This window comes from Cavia porcellus, unplaced genomic scaffold (genome assembly GCF_034190915.1).
Source record: "Cavia porcellus strain 051 isolate PalLab524CR breed Dunkin Hartley unplaced genomic scaffold, mCavPor4.1 scaffold_28, whole genome shotgun sequence".
Classification (NCBI taxonomy): Eukaryota; Metazoa; Chordata; class Mammalia; order Rodentia; family Caviidae; genus Cavia; species Cavia porcellus.
This window is the reverse complement of record NW_026947511.1, coordinates 45,460,623-45,479,725: the sequence shown is the minus strand read 5'-3', so window position 1 is coordinate 45,479,725 and position 19,103 is coordinate 45,460,623. Positions and strand designations below refer to the sequence as shown.

The following is a 19,103-nucleotide window of genomic DNA, read 5'->3' as shown; positions in this document are numbered from 1 at the left end:
TTGTAGCCCAGGCAGGCATCACACTTACACCGACCCCCCTGCCTCACCTTCCTGCAGGCTGTAGAAGCGTTATTAGTTTACAATACTATTCTGGGCTTCAAGGAGTAAAACACCACCTATATATGAATGCCCACATCAAAGTCACAGTGCAATGTCCTTAACTCACACAACTGAATTTTTAGTCATTCTGTAACACTGGTCAAACATTAACTCCTTATTTTAAAGATGAGAAAAATGAAATTTCAGAAAAACTAATTGGCCTATTGAAGTGTGGGGCTAAATGTTGGCACTCAAACGAAGACCTACATCTTACCATGTCCAGGCAAGAGGGTGCCCCCCCTCATGGTTTAATGAATTAGAAATTGTACAAAGTGACTGTAAGTAAGCCCAAATGACTTCTATGACCATGACAGCATGAGTGGGGACTGCAGGCGCTTCTAGGGATGGGGCAGAGGTCGAGGGCGAGCTGCCGCCAGCAGGGCTCCACCCTTCAGGGCCCTGTGGCTCCTTTGATTCTTTGGGTGGCGGAAATGAAGTACATGAGAAGTTTGGGAAAGTGATGCCTCACAGTCAGACAAGAGCTTTTATAATGCCTTTAACCTTGCAGTTAAAATCATCAAGGGTTAAAAGACGTCCTTAAAAACTCCCAGTTTCGTGTCTTTTAGGGAAAGTGTCATGGCTACAGGCACCTGTACACCTGGGAATCTGCAGGTCTCAGTTCTCTCTCTCATAAAACCATCTGGTGGCATTATTTTAAAAGGGCCCGATAAATTCAATACCATCTCTGAGGAGTAGTGAGTTTATGTTCGGTAACAAGTACCTAGCTGCCAAGAAATTTCTCATTTTAGGCAAGGTCTGAAAATAAACGTGTTTGTATGCGTTATCATTAACAACGAGCAAAATGAAAACACCAAGGACTAAATAAGACCACAGGTTCTTTTACTTCTACATGAAGTAATGATGCTTCTAAAACTTTTCCTACTCCAAGGAATTACTTTCTCTTGCTCTTCTAGGCTACCCTGAAGGAAAATATTATAAAGGGGTTGTGGTCTACTGACCACCAGTGCTGATTACTGAAGGCAGAAAGTATGAGGGTCTAAGTATCTAGGGACATGGTTCTTTCTCGGCTCCTTACTTGGGGTTGTTTTACATGTAATTTTCAGCTCGGCAGTTGCGGTCCTAGTCAGTGTAATTCTAGCCACCATGTGTGAGCTACTGTACACATTGGTATTTATGGCCTAAGGAAGTAAAAGACATGAACTGCTCCTCCCAGACAGATGTTAGGGCATTTAAAAAACACTATCAATATGTAACTCCAAACACAGAACCCAAAAAAATGCAGAGAAAAGGGAAAAAACCAAGTAGTTACATGGGCAGTAAAGTATCTTTTAACAAGAGGTGTGCATAAATATCATAGATGTGAACATGCCCAAGCCACACCTCCCAAAACAGGCTCTTAGGCACGGGAATTAGCACAGTGTTCTCCACATAGTGTCTGCAAGGCACCGCAGCAGGCCAGCCTCACACTGCCTGCTGACACAAGGCCTGGACAGAGCACAGCACCGGAGGGGCGCGCTCCACACTGGACCGTCCTGCGCCTGTTCCCGTTCCTGGAGAGCACCCCGCCTGACCCCCGGCAACGTGGTAAATGCTCCCCAGACAGCGGAAAAGGAAGGTTACACACTTAGCTACCTGCTCTTTTTTGGCTGGTGGGCAGGGCGGGTACTGGGGATCGAACAACCTCACGCCTACTGGCAGGTAGGCCACTGTGCTAACTCCTCGGCTCCTAACCGTTTCTTTTCCCCATGACATTAACTCATCTAGTTTTGCGGATGCCTGCGAAGGAGAATGAGGTCCAGGCATCTGCTTCCATGGCCTTTCCAGTGCAGACACTCAACAGGGTGGCTCTCCCCACAGAACACCACAAATTTAAGTCCATTATATTTTGCTTTAAAATGGAATTCTAACTGTCAGTAACATCTAAAAAGAAAAAAAGAATAAAATCTTGGTGCTGCAGCATTTACATTAATAGAACATAGCCTCTGGATTCAAGCAGTGTTCACAGACTATATAGCTGGAGGCATAAATGAGCAGTAAGTTGATGACCAGGTAAATTCAAATTGGATAAAGACTGAGTCACTGATTGGCTTATAAAAGATGACAACTAGATAATGAAGGGAAAAAAAATCAGCGGACAAAAATTTTAGTTTGACTGATTCGTGACTTGGCCACATGTGAACAGTGAAACCAAGGTGCACGGACCTCTCAGGGACACTCACCTTCGTCACGGGTGTACTCTTCTCCTGAATGAGGCTCAAACAAATAATCACCTGTGGCCAGCTCGAAGGCCTACAAAAAAAGAGAAGCATATACGAAAGCATCAAAGAAAAAGAAGGCCTTCCAAAATTTGCCTCAATATTAAATTTTTTCTTGAAAAAATCTGCAGACTATTTTAAAAAAAGTATTATTATAGAATTTTTCTTCACATCTGTATTTTAATAAAATGGGAAACAAAAACAAAAAACAGGAAAAACAGGAAACAAGAAACTTTCTACCCATGTGTGTGTTATTCTTGCTAAATGAACAAATGATAATAAAATACAAGAGAAAAACAAAACACCCCAGAGAGAATAGGAAGAGACCAAATAATGGGTACAAAACCACGCATATAACTAAGGCCTAGTGCTCTACGGCCCAGGAGAGGGACCACAGAGCTGACAAATAATACTTTGCACATTTCCAAATCGCCAGAAGAAAGAACTGTGAATGTTCTTTCTTACGACAAAGAAGTGATACCTGCAAACAAAATAAACCTAGACACGCATGGTGACAGCTCAAATGTGGTCACTATGCACTGTGTGTTTACTGAAAACCATACTGTATCTGGGTACCATTATTACATGTCAGTTAGAAAAACAAGCCAGCGAGCTTCCGGGAGAACATGGCGGACAGACAACAGCAACTACCGGAGGCTCTCTGAAAGGCTCGGCTCAGAGGCCAGGAATGATGCGGACTAAGGAGACATGAACCGGTAGAGATATGCTCTGCTGACTCAGGAACGAACTGGGCTGAGAGAAACCAACTTAGAATACAGTCCTGGCGCTAAAATAGGAACAGAAAAGACTCGGTGTGGAGGCTTGACCCCGTGCCATCGGAAACCGCGATTTGGATTTCCCGCTGCCCGGCGGCTGGCTGCCTCCACAGCGGCTCGGCAAGGAGAGACACGCAGAAGCTCTGGGAACGGGAGTCTGCGAACGGAGTCGAAAACAGGACGGACAAGGAGGCGTACACGAAAACTGACTGGTGGCGAGGTGAGAGAGAAACTACCCCCTACCACAGTTTGACTCCAGCAGAGGACTTTCTGGGCTCGGACAGTCCTGTAAGAGCAGGGTGCGGTGGCAACTCCAGCCACACATTCCCCTCTCGGATGGGATTGGTGAAAAGTGCCTGGCCTGCCTGACGCTGCTGGCGGACTTAGTAGGCTGGCCTAACCCAGATCCCAGAGCCTGATGGTGGCCCGGAGGAGCGACTGACTCCCGCGTAGGCTGCCTCCTCCGCAACTCCCTGGTGCGCAGCGGTGGGCGGGAACACCTAGCCAGCGCAATTTGATCAGGCTGTGGCTGATGGGCAGGGAAGCCGGGCCTCCTATGTAAGCTTGCATTTTATAAGGAACAGAAAATATGGGGAAGGGAAGCAACAAGAAAGGCTCCTCGGCCCCCAATTCTGAGAAACAGGCAATAGTGGACACCGCACCAATATACATTAAGCGCCATATAGAGAGCCTCATAGACCAATTCAGGAATGAAGTTATCAACGACCTGAAGCTAGAAGTATGCAGAATAGTTAGAGAAATGCTAAGCACCACCCAGGAAAAAACAGATGGTGGAATGGAAGAACAGAAAAAGAGAGGAGAATTGCTTGATGGAGAAAACAGAGAAAGCATTGAGTATGTGAAGCAGGTTCAAAGGGACTATCAAGAAATTAAGAAGTCTATCCAAGACTGGCATAACAACTTGAAAGAAACTAAGGACAGACTATCTGAACTGGAGGGCAGACTTGTAATATGGGAGAATGAAATGAAAAACTTCTTAAAAATAACAAAGAAACAAACAGCAATAATACAAAGACAAGAAGATGATAAGAGGAGCCATAACTTAAGGATTAAGAACATAAAAGAAGAAGTAGGGACACAAACAAGTGAACTACAAAAGCTACTCACAGAAATAATCCAGGAGAATTTTCCTAATTTAGCAAAAGGTAAAGATACTCAGATGTATGAGGCATACAGGACCCCAGCTACCTACAACCCTAACAGAGAAACACCCAGGCATATAAATATTAAAAGCTGTAAGAGACAAGAAACAGACCACTTACAAGGGAACACCCATCAGAATTACAGCAGATTTCTCTGCACAAACCATCAAATCACGAAGAGCATGGGGGGAAATAATTCAAGCTTTGAAAGATAATAATCTCCAGCCAAGATTGAGATATCCTGCACAACTGTCCCTGGAAATTGATGGAAAAACGAGGTGCTTCCAGGATAAAGAGGAACTGGGGGAATTTGCAACCACCAATTCAACCCTACAGAAAGTATTGCAGGATATTCTAAAAAAAGAAAAATACAAAGAACCCAGAAATAGTGGCGGGGAGGCCACAACGAAGGGAGCAGAGAACAAAATGAAGAAAACAAACTGACAGCTACTGACAGAAAAAGAGCTCAACAGAAATGAGACAGAGAAGATTGGATGATAGGAACAGCTATTTTGGAAAAATGACATCTTAATAGGTAGTACTGATTTAGTACCATCTTGTTTTGAAGTCTCATCTAGCTTTTGTTCTTCTGTCTCCAATGGTCTAAACAGGTTGTATCTTATTGGATTTTATTATGTACGATAGTATAAGCAAAAACCTTTTAAAGACAAGGAGATTATACAGAAACCATTGTTCATTTTCTGTTAGTCGATTCTAAATACTCTATAATGCTGTCATTCTCTTAAATGGTTTTACATTGTTTTGATATACTTAATGCTACAGTATACGAAGTTGTACTCAAGGACTTCAAGGAAAGAGTCAATATGGTAACTACTTTTGGGTCGGAATTATCTGGTGGTGAAACGCTATTCTGCTTAAATGGTTATGTTTTGATCTGCCCTGTTTCGCTGTTATGCCCTCTTTTTTCTCTATCTCCACTCCGTTATTTACTTTTTTATTTTTATCCGTTTAATTAAAGGGAAAAAAATAGCAGGATATAATATAGTAACCCACTTTGACTTTCTATTATCTCGATTTGAAGCCCTGTATTACTCTCACCATCTTGTTTTTGACTGAGGTTCCTCTATTCTGTTTTACTGGATAGTATCAGGTTCGAAAGTTTAGGCATCAGCTGAGAAGATAATGAGATTCATTATAACGCCCATTCTCGTTGACTTTTGAATACCTACAATGTCTCCAATGTTTTGGTTTTGTCGGTTTTGTTCTTTACTGTTTTGTTCAATTGTATCACAACTAATGATATAGGCAATTCTACTAGAGATAGCGGGAGGCATTATGGTAACCATTGTTAATCACCTTGTATTATGTTTTTACATTATCTATTATGTCCACCCTTTTGACTTGACCGATTCTGTTCTGTTATGTCACATTTGGTTTTACTCTCTCCCAAAAAAGCAATAAGAACCGTGGGAGCAATGAAACCCAAAATGTGTAATAGTCATTGTACAAAAGAGAGGAAAAGAAAATGCTCTAAACTATATAACTGCATGTATATTTAAGTGTATAAGATAGAAAATGATATCACAGAGTTTTATTGGATCATTGAACAGAACTGTTTGCAGTATCATTGTTGGAATGTCCACTCTACAAGCTTTAATTTTGTGACTTGAACAATTATTTCTAAGATGGCAATATGTAATCCATTAACTAGTGATTTCCTACTGCGCATTTTTTTTCTTCTGTAAATCTGTATAACTTGTACCCCTTCACTGTTTTTTTTTCTTTTCTCCTTAAATAAAAAAAAAAAAAAAAGAAAAACAAGCCAGCGAACAAAATTCCCAGAGCAATTCAGCCCTCTTTAGTTTTTCTTTTTGGTCAGAAAAGGGTACAACTGGAAATTAAAGTGATTGTGGGTCGCTAAATCATTCATGAGAAGAGCAGATCTTTCTGGCATTATAATTTCTCATGGAAATTCTGCACTGCACAACCAGTCCGGCATCTATGTTCATATTGGCAGTCAAGTGCAATCTTCAACTCCTGTAGGAAAACAACCCTGAACTGTACCACACGGAGAGTTCTGAGCCTTCTCCTCCACGGGACCAGCAGGTTGGTACCATCAGCCAGGGAAAGACACACACCTCTGACACAAAAGCCCTGCACACAGACAAGTGTTCGGGGCTTTAGGGGCTTCTTCTGGAGTAAATGTCAAGACGTATGGCACAGACAGCATCCAGACGGTGAGGGCAGCAGGAATTTCTCACTGATCACAAATGGGTTTTCAAAAAAATAAAGCAAAAACAAAACAAAACAAAACAAAACAAAATGATAGCAGTTTTAAGAATGGCCTTTTGAGTCAGGCCTGCACCTGTAATCCTAGCACTCTGGAAAGCTGAGACAGGAGGATGAAAGTTTGAGCTCAGCCTGGATAACTTAGTTACCTGTACTCAGACTCAAAAGGAAAAAATTAAGAAAAAAAATAAGGCGGTAGGAGATGTAGCGTGTAGGTCCCGGGTTCAATCTGCAGCACCAATACTGTAACAAATGACAAAACCAAAGACCAAACGCATAAAAACAGGTCTTACTAATATAAAAGTGCAATTACAGTCACAGATGGGGTTTGGAGGAGTTGATGGGAAGAAGTGATCCCAGTCACCTCAAGAAAGGCAGGCATGTTCATGATGAGGCCACCTTCCTTCAAACCGTACTGCCCGCCTGTGCCACTGGCCAGAGCAGAGCCGGACAGCAGGAGCCTTAGGAGCCACCACTGGTCTCTAACTGCTGGATGTCAGGCAGAGCCCACCTCGCATTCTTCAGTTCTCTATGAAGCTGGAGTGCACCAGGAGAGAACACACCTTTTCTACCCTGAAAAACGCTGAAGATTCAAGTCTCAGCAGGCACAGAAACACACTATTTCTTACTCAACATGAAATTTATCTTTTTTGAAACCAGTGCTTTTTCAAAATCGCTTATAAATGGAGCTCAGTAGTGAGAATGAAAGTTACAAGAGTCTGTCTCAGTCCCACCTCCAAAAGGAAGGGTCACGGTGACAGTCTACAGCAACAAACTGGGTAAGCCACAGGTGGACACATCCCTAGACACCACAGCCTACCAAAGCTGAGTCACCAAGAGACAGGGCACCTGGACAATAACCAGGACGGACACTGGCTCAGGAATTTAAAATCTCCTATCAAAGGAAAGCCCAGGGCCTGCTGGCTTTACTGTTGAATCCTTTTTTTTTTTTCTTTTTTTCTTTTTATCGGTACCAGGGATCAAACTCATGACCGCCTGCTTGCAAGGCAGGTGCTTATGCCGCTGAGCTAAATCCCCAGCCCCCTTATTGTTGAATTCTACTGAACAGTTAAAGAACTGCTACGGCCCTCAAATCATCCAGAAAGACAGAGAGGATGGAGCAGTCCCAAAACTGTGAGGGCAGCACTGTCCAAGTATCAAAGCAGAAAAGAAACATTACAAGACGGAAAATCGTAGCCCAATATTCTGGATGAATGCATACACAAAAATCTCCAACAAGCTCCCACGTGGCCGGGGACGTGCCTCAGTGGTGAAATGCCTGTCTAGCACGTGTGGGGTTTAATCTCTAGCACCAACAAAACAAAACAAAAAAAGCTAAAATATTACCAAAAGCACATTAAAAGATCACTGCCACGGTCCAGGGGAGGGTCCATCTCAGGAGGTGATGTTTGAGCCCACAGCTGCACCAGTCCAGGGAAGGAGCAAACCGCGGCCCCCAAGGTGAGATGGGTTGGCATGACTAGGAAAAGAGTGATTTTGAGTGGAATATACGCAATTACAAGGCCTAACAGGGGGACTAACATAATTTGATTAAGGTCATTCAGGCTCTCACATGAGAAACTAGAAACAGGAAGAAATGAGGAGCCCTTGTCCTGATCCATTATTAACAGCGATGTTTTGGGCAGTAACAGGCTAACGGGAAAGGTAAGAAGTGTCGGATCCATTCTGAGAGCAGGAAACAGAACCTGCTGCCAGGTGGAGAGGAAGAAGCAAAGAGCGAGCTCTTACTCCAGCCACCTGCAGCACCACGCTTCTCGGCACAGATTACAGGGCGGGCCGAGCCGGCTGCCGGCCTCCTGGCGCCCTTCCTGCCCTCTCCCAAGGCCTCTGCTCCCAGGGCAGAGCGTTTCTCGGCACTACCCCCAAGTGCAGCACTTGGCTGGCTTTTCCCTTCCACCAACTGTGCCTGGAAATCCAGATTTTTCTGCACATACCAACTGCGGAAGCTACTCTCTCACACAGATTCCACCAATTTTATTACAGAAGCTACCTGTGAAAGTCACAGACTCGCTGATGCATTTATTTTTTAGGTTTTTCTCTCTTTAGCAGCAACAGCAGTAACAAAAGTAAACCTATGCGCTTTACCATGTGTAGGATAAGAAACTTATGTAAGAAGAACTAGAAATATTACTGATTAAAAATGATATTCTAGGGGCTGGGGATTTAGCTCAGCGGCATAAGCGCCTGCCTTGCAAGCAGGCAGTCATGAGTTCGATCTCTAGTACCGATAAAAATGAAAAAGACCAAAAAAAAAAAAGATATTCTATCTAGATTTGTGACTTCTTGCTCTTGAAAAAACGTGACAATCTGGTGAAATCTGAAAAGTTACTGTACAACACACATTTCTGCCTTTTTTAAGGCAGATGATTAGGGATTGGTGATGGTGAAGGAAAAACTCTATGAATTTTGATAATTTACAACCTTTTAGCGGCCTTACAAATTCATGACAGATAAAACAGGATAAGCTCCCTTTCCTCTTTTCTTTCCTTTTCTAAGCCAAGAACGGAACTCGGGACCTTGTACTTGCCAGGCAGGTGCCTGTGCCCCTGAGCTTTCCCTGGCCCTGCTCCCATTCCTTGCTCCATTTCTATTGCTCCAAATTCTTCAATAAAAATTAAAATTGTGTCCTCTCCAGTTTTGTTTAACTCTCTAGTTATTTATTGTTGTCACTCAGCAACTTGTGGAACAGAAAAGGGTATGTAATTTGCTGTCTTCTAAATGCCTATAGCTGCATTCACAGAATTTCTCACAAATCTTGCCCTGCGTTCCAAAGATTGAAAAGGAAAGGAGAAGTTCCAGAACGTAATCACTTCAAGAAGGGAACTTCAGGGAAAGACAGGTGCCTGGGTGCACGGTTTCCCGCTGCAGGGGAGGAGGAGACCCCAGGGTCTGAGAAGACGCTCTCACCCATCAGGCAGGTGTCCTGCTCCCTGCGCCCTGTGCCCAATGTCTGCACATACTTAGCTCTTAATGGTCCTCACAGACATCGTCTACTGCCCCTTTTCACAACTGCCCTCCTAGCCTGCCTTCAACCGCGAACGTGGTAAGCAGCCTCTCAGCTTGTCGCTCGATCCCTCAGAAAGGGCTCCAACCTTTCTAACAATGTCTGCACCAGATGCAGGATGATCTATCTGGGCACTCTGATAGGCCAGGATTTATCTCTGACCACAATAAAAGCAACATGTTCCATGTTTACTGGCAGAATGAGAGAAGTGTAAGAAACAAATAGGGCTCAAATTTTTCACAGTATTACCTCACATCAGGTAAGGGCTTTCTACTCCTTGCTCAAGAAAGCTCCACATCAGCAGGTCCAGAACTGTGGGCGAAGGCGGCTCTTTCCTCTTTTATCATTCTGCCTGACACTGAGAACTGTAACAAGCAGGGCCTCCTGCCCTCACACAAAATCGGGATATGGAATACAAAAAACAAGCCAAAGTCTTCACCTTCTTGTAGCAAATAACCCATTACTAAGAACCGTATCTCTGCAAATCCTCCTCTTTGTTTCTTTTCATAATACCGGGGTTTGAACTCAGGGCCTTTGCATTGAGCTATAGCCCCAGCCCTTTCTTATTTTAAAAATTTGAGACAGGGTCTTGATAAAGTTACCCAGGCTGGGCTCACCTATTGTCCGCTTGCCTCGGACTCTCAGAGCACTAGGATTGTAAGTAAGTGTGCACTGCGATGCCTTCACAACGAATCGGCTACGTCTGTAAACTCTATTTTGGAGATGGTGGCATCTCTTCACCTACGACTTTTCCTCTAGCCAACAGATTTTATCCCAATATCCTCTTCTTTGTTTTGTTTTCGGTACCAGGGATTGAACTCAGGATAGCGTGCTTGCCAGGCAGGCGCTTTATGTCGCTGAGCTAAATCCCTGCCCCCCCCCATATCCTTTTATCTTGTGCTTATTTACTCAAACTTAACCTAACTTCAGGCAGACCTCTAACTTGAGAGGTATATACCACCACGAAGCGCTTTATATAAGGTCATACCAAATCAACATGGTCTTAACTCCACTCCATTTAAAGAGAAAAGGTTTTCAGGAATGAAAGGACCTTTGGACTACTAGAACAGTTTGGAGAATTGCTGGCTTTGGCAGCACATATACTAAGATAGTTTGGAGCTGCCAATTTGATCTTTTTCTCAAGTTTTCTAATATTTCTAAATACTCATTGAGGGGTTAGTGTATTTCTGTTAATTCATCTGATTGGTTGTTAATATTAATTACTGTCATATAAAAATACTGTTTGGTCTTTATCCCTGTTTCCTGGAAGCAAGCCTTTAGAGCCTTAGAATTTCAAGTGTTTGGAGTTCATCACAATGCTATGCACTCTTGGCCCTTGCCTAAGTTTCCACTAATAAGCTGCCTCATGGCAAGCTCATGGTGAGAAGACCGAGTACGAGATTAGAGGGCTGGGGCTTCCAGGCCTCCCAGTCTCTAGGAGAGGGATGGGGCCAAGCCAGTCACACTGTCAATATGACAATCATATCCTGCTAATGAAATCTCAGGAGCACTAACACCTGAAGCTTGGGTGAACTCCTCGGTAGGTGACAGAGGCTGAGCACATAGAAGCTTCCCATCTGGTACCCTTTCAGACCTCACCCTGTGTGCCTCATCTTGTATTGCATTCTAACAGTGAAGCTGTAAGTCCAGCCCTTTCTGAGAGGGTAGTGGGAGCCTCTGACTTCACAGCCAGCTGGTGCGAAGTGCAGGGGCTTGTGGATTCCGGAACTGGAGGCCAGAGTTCGAAATGAAGACATTCTAGTGAGAAACTATGCACTGACCTATCAGCTTTGCAAAACCCTGGGTAGTTAGCATTAGAAATGCTCTGCAAGAACCCACTCAAAACATGCTGGCCAAACACAGGAAACAGACGCCACCAGTGTGATACCATGCGGGAGAGAAATGAGTAAACAGATGTCCATGACAGACTGGCAAAGGAGGAGGGGTCACGAGGCGTACACTCCGCTTCAAGGACAACATACCACATTCCTATGGAAGGTTACTTGTGGGAAATCATTTAGCACCTACTAACCCGAGCAGTTACTTGCTAGGGACACAGAAGCATTTATGAATCCATGAATGATTGTGCTTCAAACCTTATGAGTTGTAAAGATGCAAAAATGTCTGTGAAGATGCTCAATTCTGTAAAGGGATCAACGCTAAATAGCATGGGCATGTTCATTTCCCAATCGAAACCAACAATGCCTTTTAGCAATTATTTACAATTCCGATTTCTCCAGGTATAGGACTTACAGTTTCTGTTAAGTCACCCTCAGTTCCTTTCCTGCTCGTTTACATGCTGATCTACCAAAAGTAGCAAAAGGGCAAGGTCTGCAACCCTCACGTGGCCAGCGAGCGACGGCCACGGGGGAGTGCGCCTTACCATGCACGCCGTGCTCCAGATGTCAGCCGGGGTGTTGTAGCCAGAGCCTATCAGCACTTCCAGCGAGCGATACTGCCTGGTCTGAATGTCTTCAGTGAAATGCTTGTGCTGAGTAAATGGAAAGGAAACATACTTAAAAATTCATATTCTAAGAAGTAACAAGTCAGGACTGCTTAATAATGGAGTAAATTATCTCTTTTCCCCAAACAAAGGCTCTATTCAGTTAACTTCTCAGATGTCTCTGATGTGAGCTCCAAACAATGCTTGGCCACACTCACTGCCCCTCTACATTCCCTTTGTAAACACGTGAATCTCCATTTAATACTGAGACATATTTAGTTGGATAAAGAGATTTGGTAAGCAACAAGTTTCATAGAAAATGAAAAATTATTACCTCAAACAAAAGTTATGTTGCTCATTTGCCAAAATTAGTAAATTAAAGCTCAAACAACTAAATGTGAATCTTAGAAAAATAGACAATATATTAAGCAAAGCAGCTTAAGGTTAAGCAAATCAATTGGGAGTTTCAGAAAAGAAAAAAAAATTGGGAGTTTTATGAGTAAATAAAATGTATAAAAGGGAGAAACTTCTGTTTCTGGTACCAGGGATGGAACTCACCACCTTGCACTTGCCAGGCAAACATTTGTGCTTCTGAGCTAAACCTCCCTAAAAGGGAGAAACTTGTCACATGACAGTAATTTAAACCTGGGCAGGGTGACTGAACTTCTAATCCTAGCACCTGGGAGGCTGAGGGAGGATTATTGGAAGTTCAAAGCCAGCCTGGACTACCTAGTGACACTCTGTCTCAAAAAACCAAAAACAAAAATTAAGAGTCAGGATGCGTTGCTTTGCATTGATGGATTTTGTTTGGATCCGGTTTCAGACACATAAAGTTAAAAGCATTCCTTTGAGATAACCATGGAAACCAACTGAATTGCTCTTTCTCAAGTGTGACAGTGGTGTCAATTACCAAAAAGAATAATCTCTCAAAAAACCATATTTGTGTATGAAATAAGGGGCCTGGGAAATGCTTCCAACAAAATGAAAGAGTTACAGGTGAATACAGCCTTGACGATTGCTGGGTGACAGCACAAAGGCACAGGAGTTTACCACTCTACTCTATTCCTTCTCTTGTATGTTTGACAGTTTCCATAACAAGTAAATAAATGAATAATAAAAAAGCTTAAAATAGCTGGGGATTTAGCTCAGCGGCATAAGCGCCTGCCTTGCAAGCAGGCAGTCGTGAGTTCGATCCCTGGTACCGATAAAAATGAAAAAGACAACAAAAAAAAAAAAGCTTAAAATAAATCATGCACAGGAAAAATTCCACATACTATTAAAGTCTTTATAAGAAAGTCATGATGACAATTCTTTATTTTTTGACAGTCTCTAATCTTGTTGAAATTCAAAAAAACACATCTGGGGATATAACTCAGTAGCACAGCACCTGCCTGGCAAGTGCAAGGTCCTAAGTTTGATTCCCCAGTACTAGAAGGAAAAGAGGAGGGACAGGAGATGGAGGGGGAGACCAAGAGTGGTGGGGAGAGGGGGAAAGGTAGAGCAAGAGGGAGGGACAAAGAGAAATTAAAAAAAAAAAAATCAAGGAACTGCATTGTGGAGAGGGAGAGTTGGGAAGAGAGAGCTTCAGGTAGAAAATCAGGGTCAATCAGGGCTGTACAGGGTAACGCTATTTCTCCAGAAGAGCAACAAGCACCTATCAGGCAGATTTCATCTCGTGGACACAAGAGCATTACTGCACTTTTATGAATAAAAGAATGCACTGTCAGTATTGGCATGACAGCTGAGAGCATCATGTCAGTAACTTTGTCTGGCAGCCAGACTTAAAGACAGTCCCGAAAATCCGAACAATGGTGTGGAACTAGGAAAGGGAAGAGTTAAATCAAAGGACATTCACTAAAACAAGCACAATTTAAAAATTCAGTAGTTACATATGGGGAGACCAAAAGGCTAAAAAAAGAACTTTGACCTCAAAGCCTAGAGCTGGTTGAGGTGGAGACTCAGAGAGGGAAGCAGTTTTTTTTTTTTTTTTAGGAAAACAGAGGGGTTGGCTAATGAGTATAGCGACTTAAACTCACAAAAAAACGAGTAGCAAAGTGAAAGCAATAAAATGTAGAAGGTGGCAAACCTAAGGATCAACGGCAAAGGCTTTTTTGGCCCAAATAGTCACTTTTTACATCCCAGCACTTGTGCCCACCCTGCTCGGGACAGGGTGGTATCTGCGTGTCGCTGGAGGCAGCAGTGAGGGTGGGATTCCATGTAGGCAAGAATGTCTAAAACACCTTTTGTGAAGCAGAGCTCTGGAAAAAGCAGCACAGGATGCTGGCTAGCACCCCCTCCCTGGCCCGAGGGGCTGCTTGGGTTATTCTCTGGAGGAGACCCACAGCCAAAAGGAGAGAACTATTCTGAAAGCTAGAAAGCACAGTGACCTTACTACTACCCGTGCTGAAACTTCGTTTTGCTTACCTCAGCTCCCAGAACACTAGGAGCCAGGCAGTTCTCTCTGCGTGGGAGGTGTGCAGATGGTAAGGCTTTCCGGGGAATAGGACCAACCCAAGAGGAAAGCGTCAGAGACCCTGACACGTGAGGATGGTAACAAACAGCCCCAACACATCTCCCTTTGTTCGGTTTTCTGAGACAGTCTTGCTAAGTAGCCCAGGCTGGCCTCGAACTTCTGGCAATCCTCCTGCCTCAGTCTCAAGTGCTGGGATTCCCCATGTAAGGCACCACCCCCAGCTCCAAACACATCTTTTACAGTGAATAACAGTCTACAAGACCTACTTCATCCATTTGGCGAGATGCTCTTCTGTTTAGTGACCCTAAACATAAACAAGGCAATAGGTATATACAGGAAGAAAACCTCAAGAAACGAAAAACACCCTTTGAAAGATAAAAAGAAAGAAAATTACTTTCTAAGAAATAAAAACCCTAAATTCTTAGAAAGTAAAAACATAATCGGAAAATGAAAACAATGAGGCTTGTAAGAAAAAGCTGAGAAATCTGTCCAGAAAATACATCAAAACGCTAATAATTTGTAATGTTGAAAACGGAGAGAAAGGGACAATGGCCTGACCTTTGAGTAATGGCATTTCAGAAGTAAAGAGAATTTTAAAACTTAAAGACTCACACTAAGAATCGCAGCCTCCCTAGTCAAAGGCACATCAGATCTTTAGCATGGGGGTGGAAAGAGACGGCCCCGGGAAGCAGCTGTGAAATGATCTGACAGCCTCCTGAGGAGAGAAAGGCTCAGAAAGCACCAAGCCTCAGAACAGAAGCTGGAGTCCCAGCCCAGCACGTCTGAGTTTTTGGGTTAGATCTCCTGCATATCACTGAGTAAAAGTATGGGACTGAAATAAGTGAAAAATATTGTAAAGAAACTAAGCAAACCAAACAATGTTGTGCAGAAAGGAAAAGAAACAAGTAATATATATTCCGTTCATCTGAAGACAGCATGCGAATCCCCATATGATCACGACATGACTGTCTAGCCAAAAACTGTATGATATTTGGAATACGGATGATTGGTGCAGGGGTAGCAGATAAGCACCATTTTCCAGGAAGAAAGGACTAGAATTGGGGGGCAAGAAAAGAAGGAATTACAAAGTGTCCAGCACCACTTTCCAAGGTGCCACCTGCTGCTGAGTCCCGCCACAGGAAGGCAGGCTCCTGAGCCTCTGCACTGCACCCTCACCACCTCAGTCACTGGGCTCCGAAAGCCAAAATGACCACCAAAGGTGAATGCTTTTGAGTCAATTCAGAGCCCTGAGGCAGAATGTCAGTGCAACTAAAGACACTCAGGAGGGTGGCAAGTGTGTTCCAGGCAAGCATCACGAGGGGAATTAATTAATGGCAATGTGTCTCTCACTGTCATGAAACTGGTTTTTAAAACAGGAAGCATTGGGGCTGGGGATTTAGCTCAGTGGCATAAGCACCTGCCTTGCAAGCAGGTGGTCATGAGTTCGATCCCTGGTACCGATCGATAAAAAGTTAAAAAAAAAAAAAAAATCACCCTGAAAATTATGTTCAAGTCTGTTACCAAATATCAAATGCTGAAAAGACAACTGGACAGTGAGTTAAGACCAGGGTCAGCAAGTGGAGACACCCATGCCATGTTCTCAAGTGAGTCCCAGGGCCCAGGGCAGGGCCGTCCGTGCATCTGCTGTAGCAGCGAGTGAGGAGGGAGAAGGGGTACCACTGTGACAGAGACGGAGAGCGACAGGCCTGTAAGAACTGGAGAGAGGTCCCCTTTGCTGAGCAAAAGGGCAGGAAAGATTTGAATAGAATAAAACAAAATGTGCCAGAAGGTGGTGGACAAAAAGCCACAGAGCACTGAGGTGTACACCTCCTGGGACATTCCTCACAGGACTGATGTTTCTCTACAACTCACCTGAGTATCCACTGTGTATGAGGCACTGCTCTGAGCACTACAGAAAACAGCAGGGAAAAAACCACACAATGATACGCACCTTCCTGAGGGGTGTACTAAGCAGCATCAAGATAGTGCTTTGCACTGCGGAGAGAGGGGAAGACAGGAAACACACAGGAAGATGATAAAGGTGTATGTTCAGAACGTGGGAGAGGTTTCCCTGGAAGACGGCATCCTAGGATTTGGGAAGAGGATGCCAGGCAGATGGAACGGAAAGCGCTCTCTGCTTGGTGATGTCAGGGCCGTGAGGCACTCCGGTGTTCAGCTTGAGGGGGGTCACTACAAGAGCTAGAGAATATCTGACTTACTCTTCCACTTACTCTTCCTCCAGGGGCAAGTGGAGATCGCTGCAGCTACCCAGGGAAAACACACAGGGGCTAGCCCGGATGCTACTGTAGGGGGCTGACACTCATTACTCGAGAAGCTGTTCTACATCCCTGGAATGTTATTTCTCCTAAGAGCTTCTCATAATATTCCACAATAAAGAGCAAGGCCTGTACTCCCAGCACTCAGTAGGCAGAGACAGGAGGATCACTGCCAGCTGGAAGCCAGCCTGGGCTACACAGTGACTTAAATTGAAAGAGGGAAAGAAAGGAAAAGAAAAGAAAAAAAGAAGAGGGGAGGGGAGAGAAGAAAAGAGGAGAGGACAGGAGAGGAGAGATGAGCAGAGAGAAGAGGAGAGAAGAAGTTCCCAGTACATACTGCATAGGAGTTCCTGCTGGGGTCTGGACAGAGCTCTCTGAGTAGTGTCATGCAAACTATTCTATTGTAGGTTTCAAAAAATGGACTCCCAAAACTTTCCTAACTAGGTACATAGTACAAAACAAAACTACTAGTAAAATAATCTGTCAATTAGAATGGAGAACAGCATCATTTAACCTGAAGACTGGAGAGGAAAAATACTTTTCAGACTTGTTAAAGGTAGTAAAACTCATATACTCTTTTGGGAAAATACGACATTAAATAAAAAAATATGTAACATGTAATCATTTGTAATTACATGTAATTATACATGGTAAAAAACTAAGCAAGTCAGGCACCGGGTGCATTCCTGTAATCCCACCCACTCAGCAGGAAGGGGTGGGGAGGGGATGGGATGGGGAAGATCTCAGGCTCGAGGCCAGCCTGGGCAACTCAGCAAGGCACATCTCAAGAAAACAAAAAAGAAAAGAAGTAATACAGTACAACACATCAAATACCTTTAAAAAACAACTCATTCAACAGTTCTGTATCTAGGACACATCCTAAAGACGAAAGATTCTGAAGCAAAGAGTCTTAACACAAAGAGCTATTAAAAATATGTAGCGATTATATAACCAACTGAATTTTGTGTTGATTCTTGATATCTAAGTGTCTAGAACATACTAATTGAATTAAAAATTGGTTATAATTTTTAGGTCTCAAGCCCATTTTGGAAACGGGAATGGGGTGAAGGAGGACATAATCATAGGCTGGACTTGAAAGTAAACAAGAGGAGGGATGAAATCAGACTGGCCAAGAAATGACACTGCTGAGTCAGAGTGATAGGGACTTGTAGCTTTGGGGGGCACCATGCCTACTTTCACAAATGTATTTCAACTTCTCCATAATAAAAGGTTAAAAGAGAAAACCCAGTCACTAGCATGTTCAGTGAGCCCACACACAAACTGCAGACGCTTTCTTTTAGCTTAAGCCCAAGTCTTCACTCATGCATAGTGACTTCAAAACAGGCTGAGACAAGGGTAACTTACCACCCAACAGGCATTTCCAAGATCAGCAATCTTCACTTTGAGTTTTTCTGCATTTTTTGGCTCAAGGGGATTAACAAGAAAATTTCCAGCAGTGGATTTTCCTACAGACAACAGGTACCATCAATAAAACTGTTCAATAAATACAGAAATACCCAAAGGGTAGTGAAGTTCTCCAAGATAAGAGTTCTAGAAGGCCCCCAGCTGGCAATGTAAAATAAAACTTCTAAGAACACAGCAGCATCCTCAGTTGGTACAGTTAACACCACCTGGGCTCACAGGACCCAGTGAACTGCTGTGTACCCATCCCTGATGAACACAACTGAAAGTCACCTACAGATCTGCGTGTGGAGGGCAGCGTGGCCACCTCCTGGCAAGGTGGACTTCAATCTAGAACTGCACAGATGTGTTGCGCGGGGAGTGTGCGCTGGGGAGTACATGTTGCAGGTACCTTTGTTGTCCAGTGGTCCATTCCTTTCTTCCTCCTGCTCCTCTGCACAGGGGATCTCTGCCCGAATGCTCTCTTGAAGGTGGCTGATGTCCTGTTCACTGACTGATTGGTCTCCAGTTGCGGAAGGTTGGCACACCATGGTATCTGGCACCTCCGAGGCCACAGGTTTACCAGAGTCTGTTTCTTGAGATGTGCTGCTGTCTCCATTTTGGGAGCTTAGGAAACTAGGTTCCTGCTTCAAATTTTGGACATCACAGTCATTAGCATTATGGAGATCCTCTTTAAGCCTCAATGTTTCTTTATTACTGTACTCAGTATAATTACTGACTTCAATTACTCCATTGCAATTAATTTCTGCTGCACCACCCTCTACACCACGCTCCATAAGTGTCTGATCCTGGCCAATGGAACTCGACTCTTCTAAGGAACAAACAAACAAACAAAAAAGATGTATGTGCATGTGTGAGTGAAAGAACAGGACAATTCTCACTAGATTACAACATTTTCTAGAACTGATACTAAGTGACATAAAAACATGACCAAACATCTAAAACTTACTTATGGAAGGA

At 43.6% G+C, this 19,103-nt stretch overlaps 1 protein-coding gene across 1 annotated transcript in view; it reads right to left on the bottom strand.

Moving 5' to 3' along the window:
- Srpk1 (SRSF protein kinase 1) overlaps positions 1-19,103 on the bottom strand; it is a 61,274-nt gene that overhangs the window by 5,036 nt on the left and 37,135 nt on the right. The window contains 4 exon segments of the mRNA XM_063238992.1: positions 2,280-2,349; positions 11,913-12,020; positions 18,087-18,187; positions 18,535-18,954. Coding sequence (XP_063095062.1) covers positions 2,280-2,349; positions 11,913-12,020; positions 18,087-18,187; positions 18,535-18,954 — 699 coding nt within the window.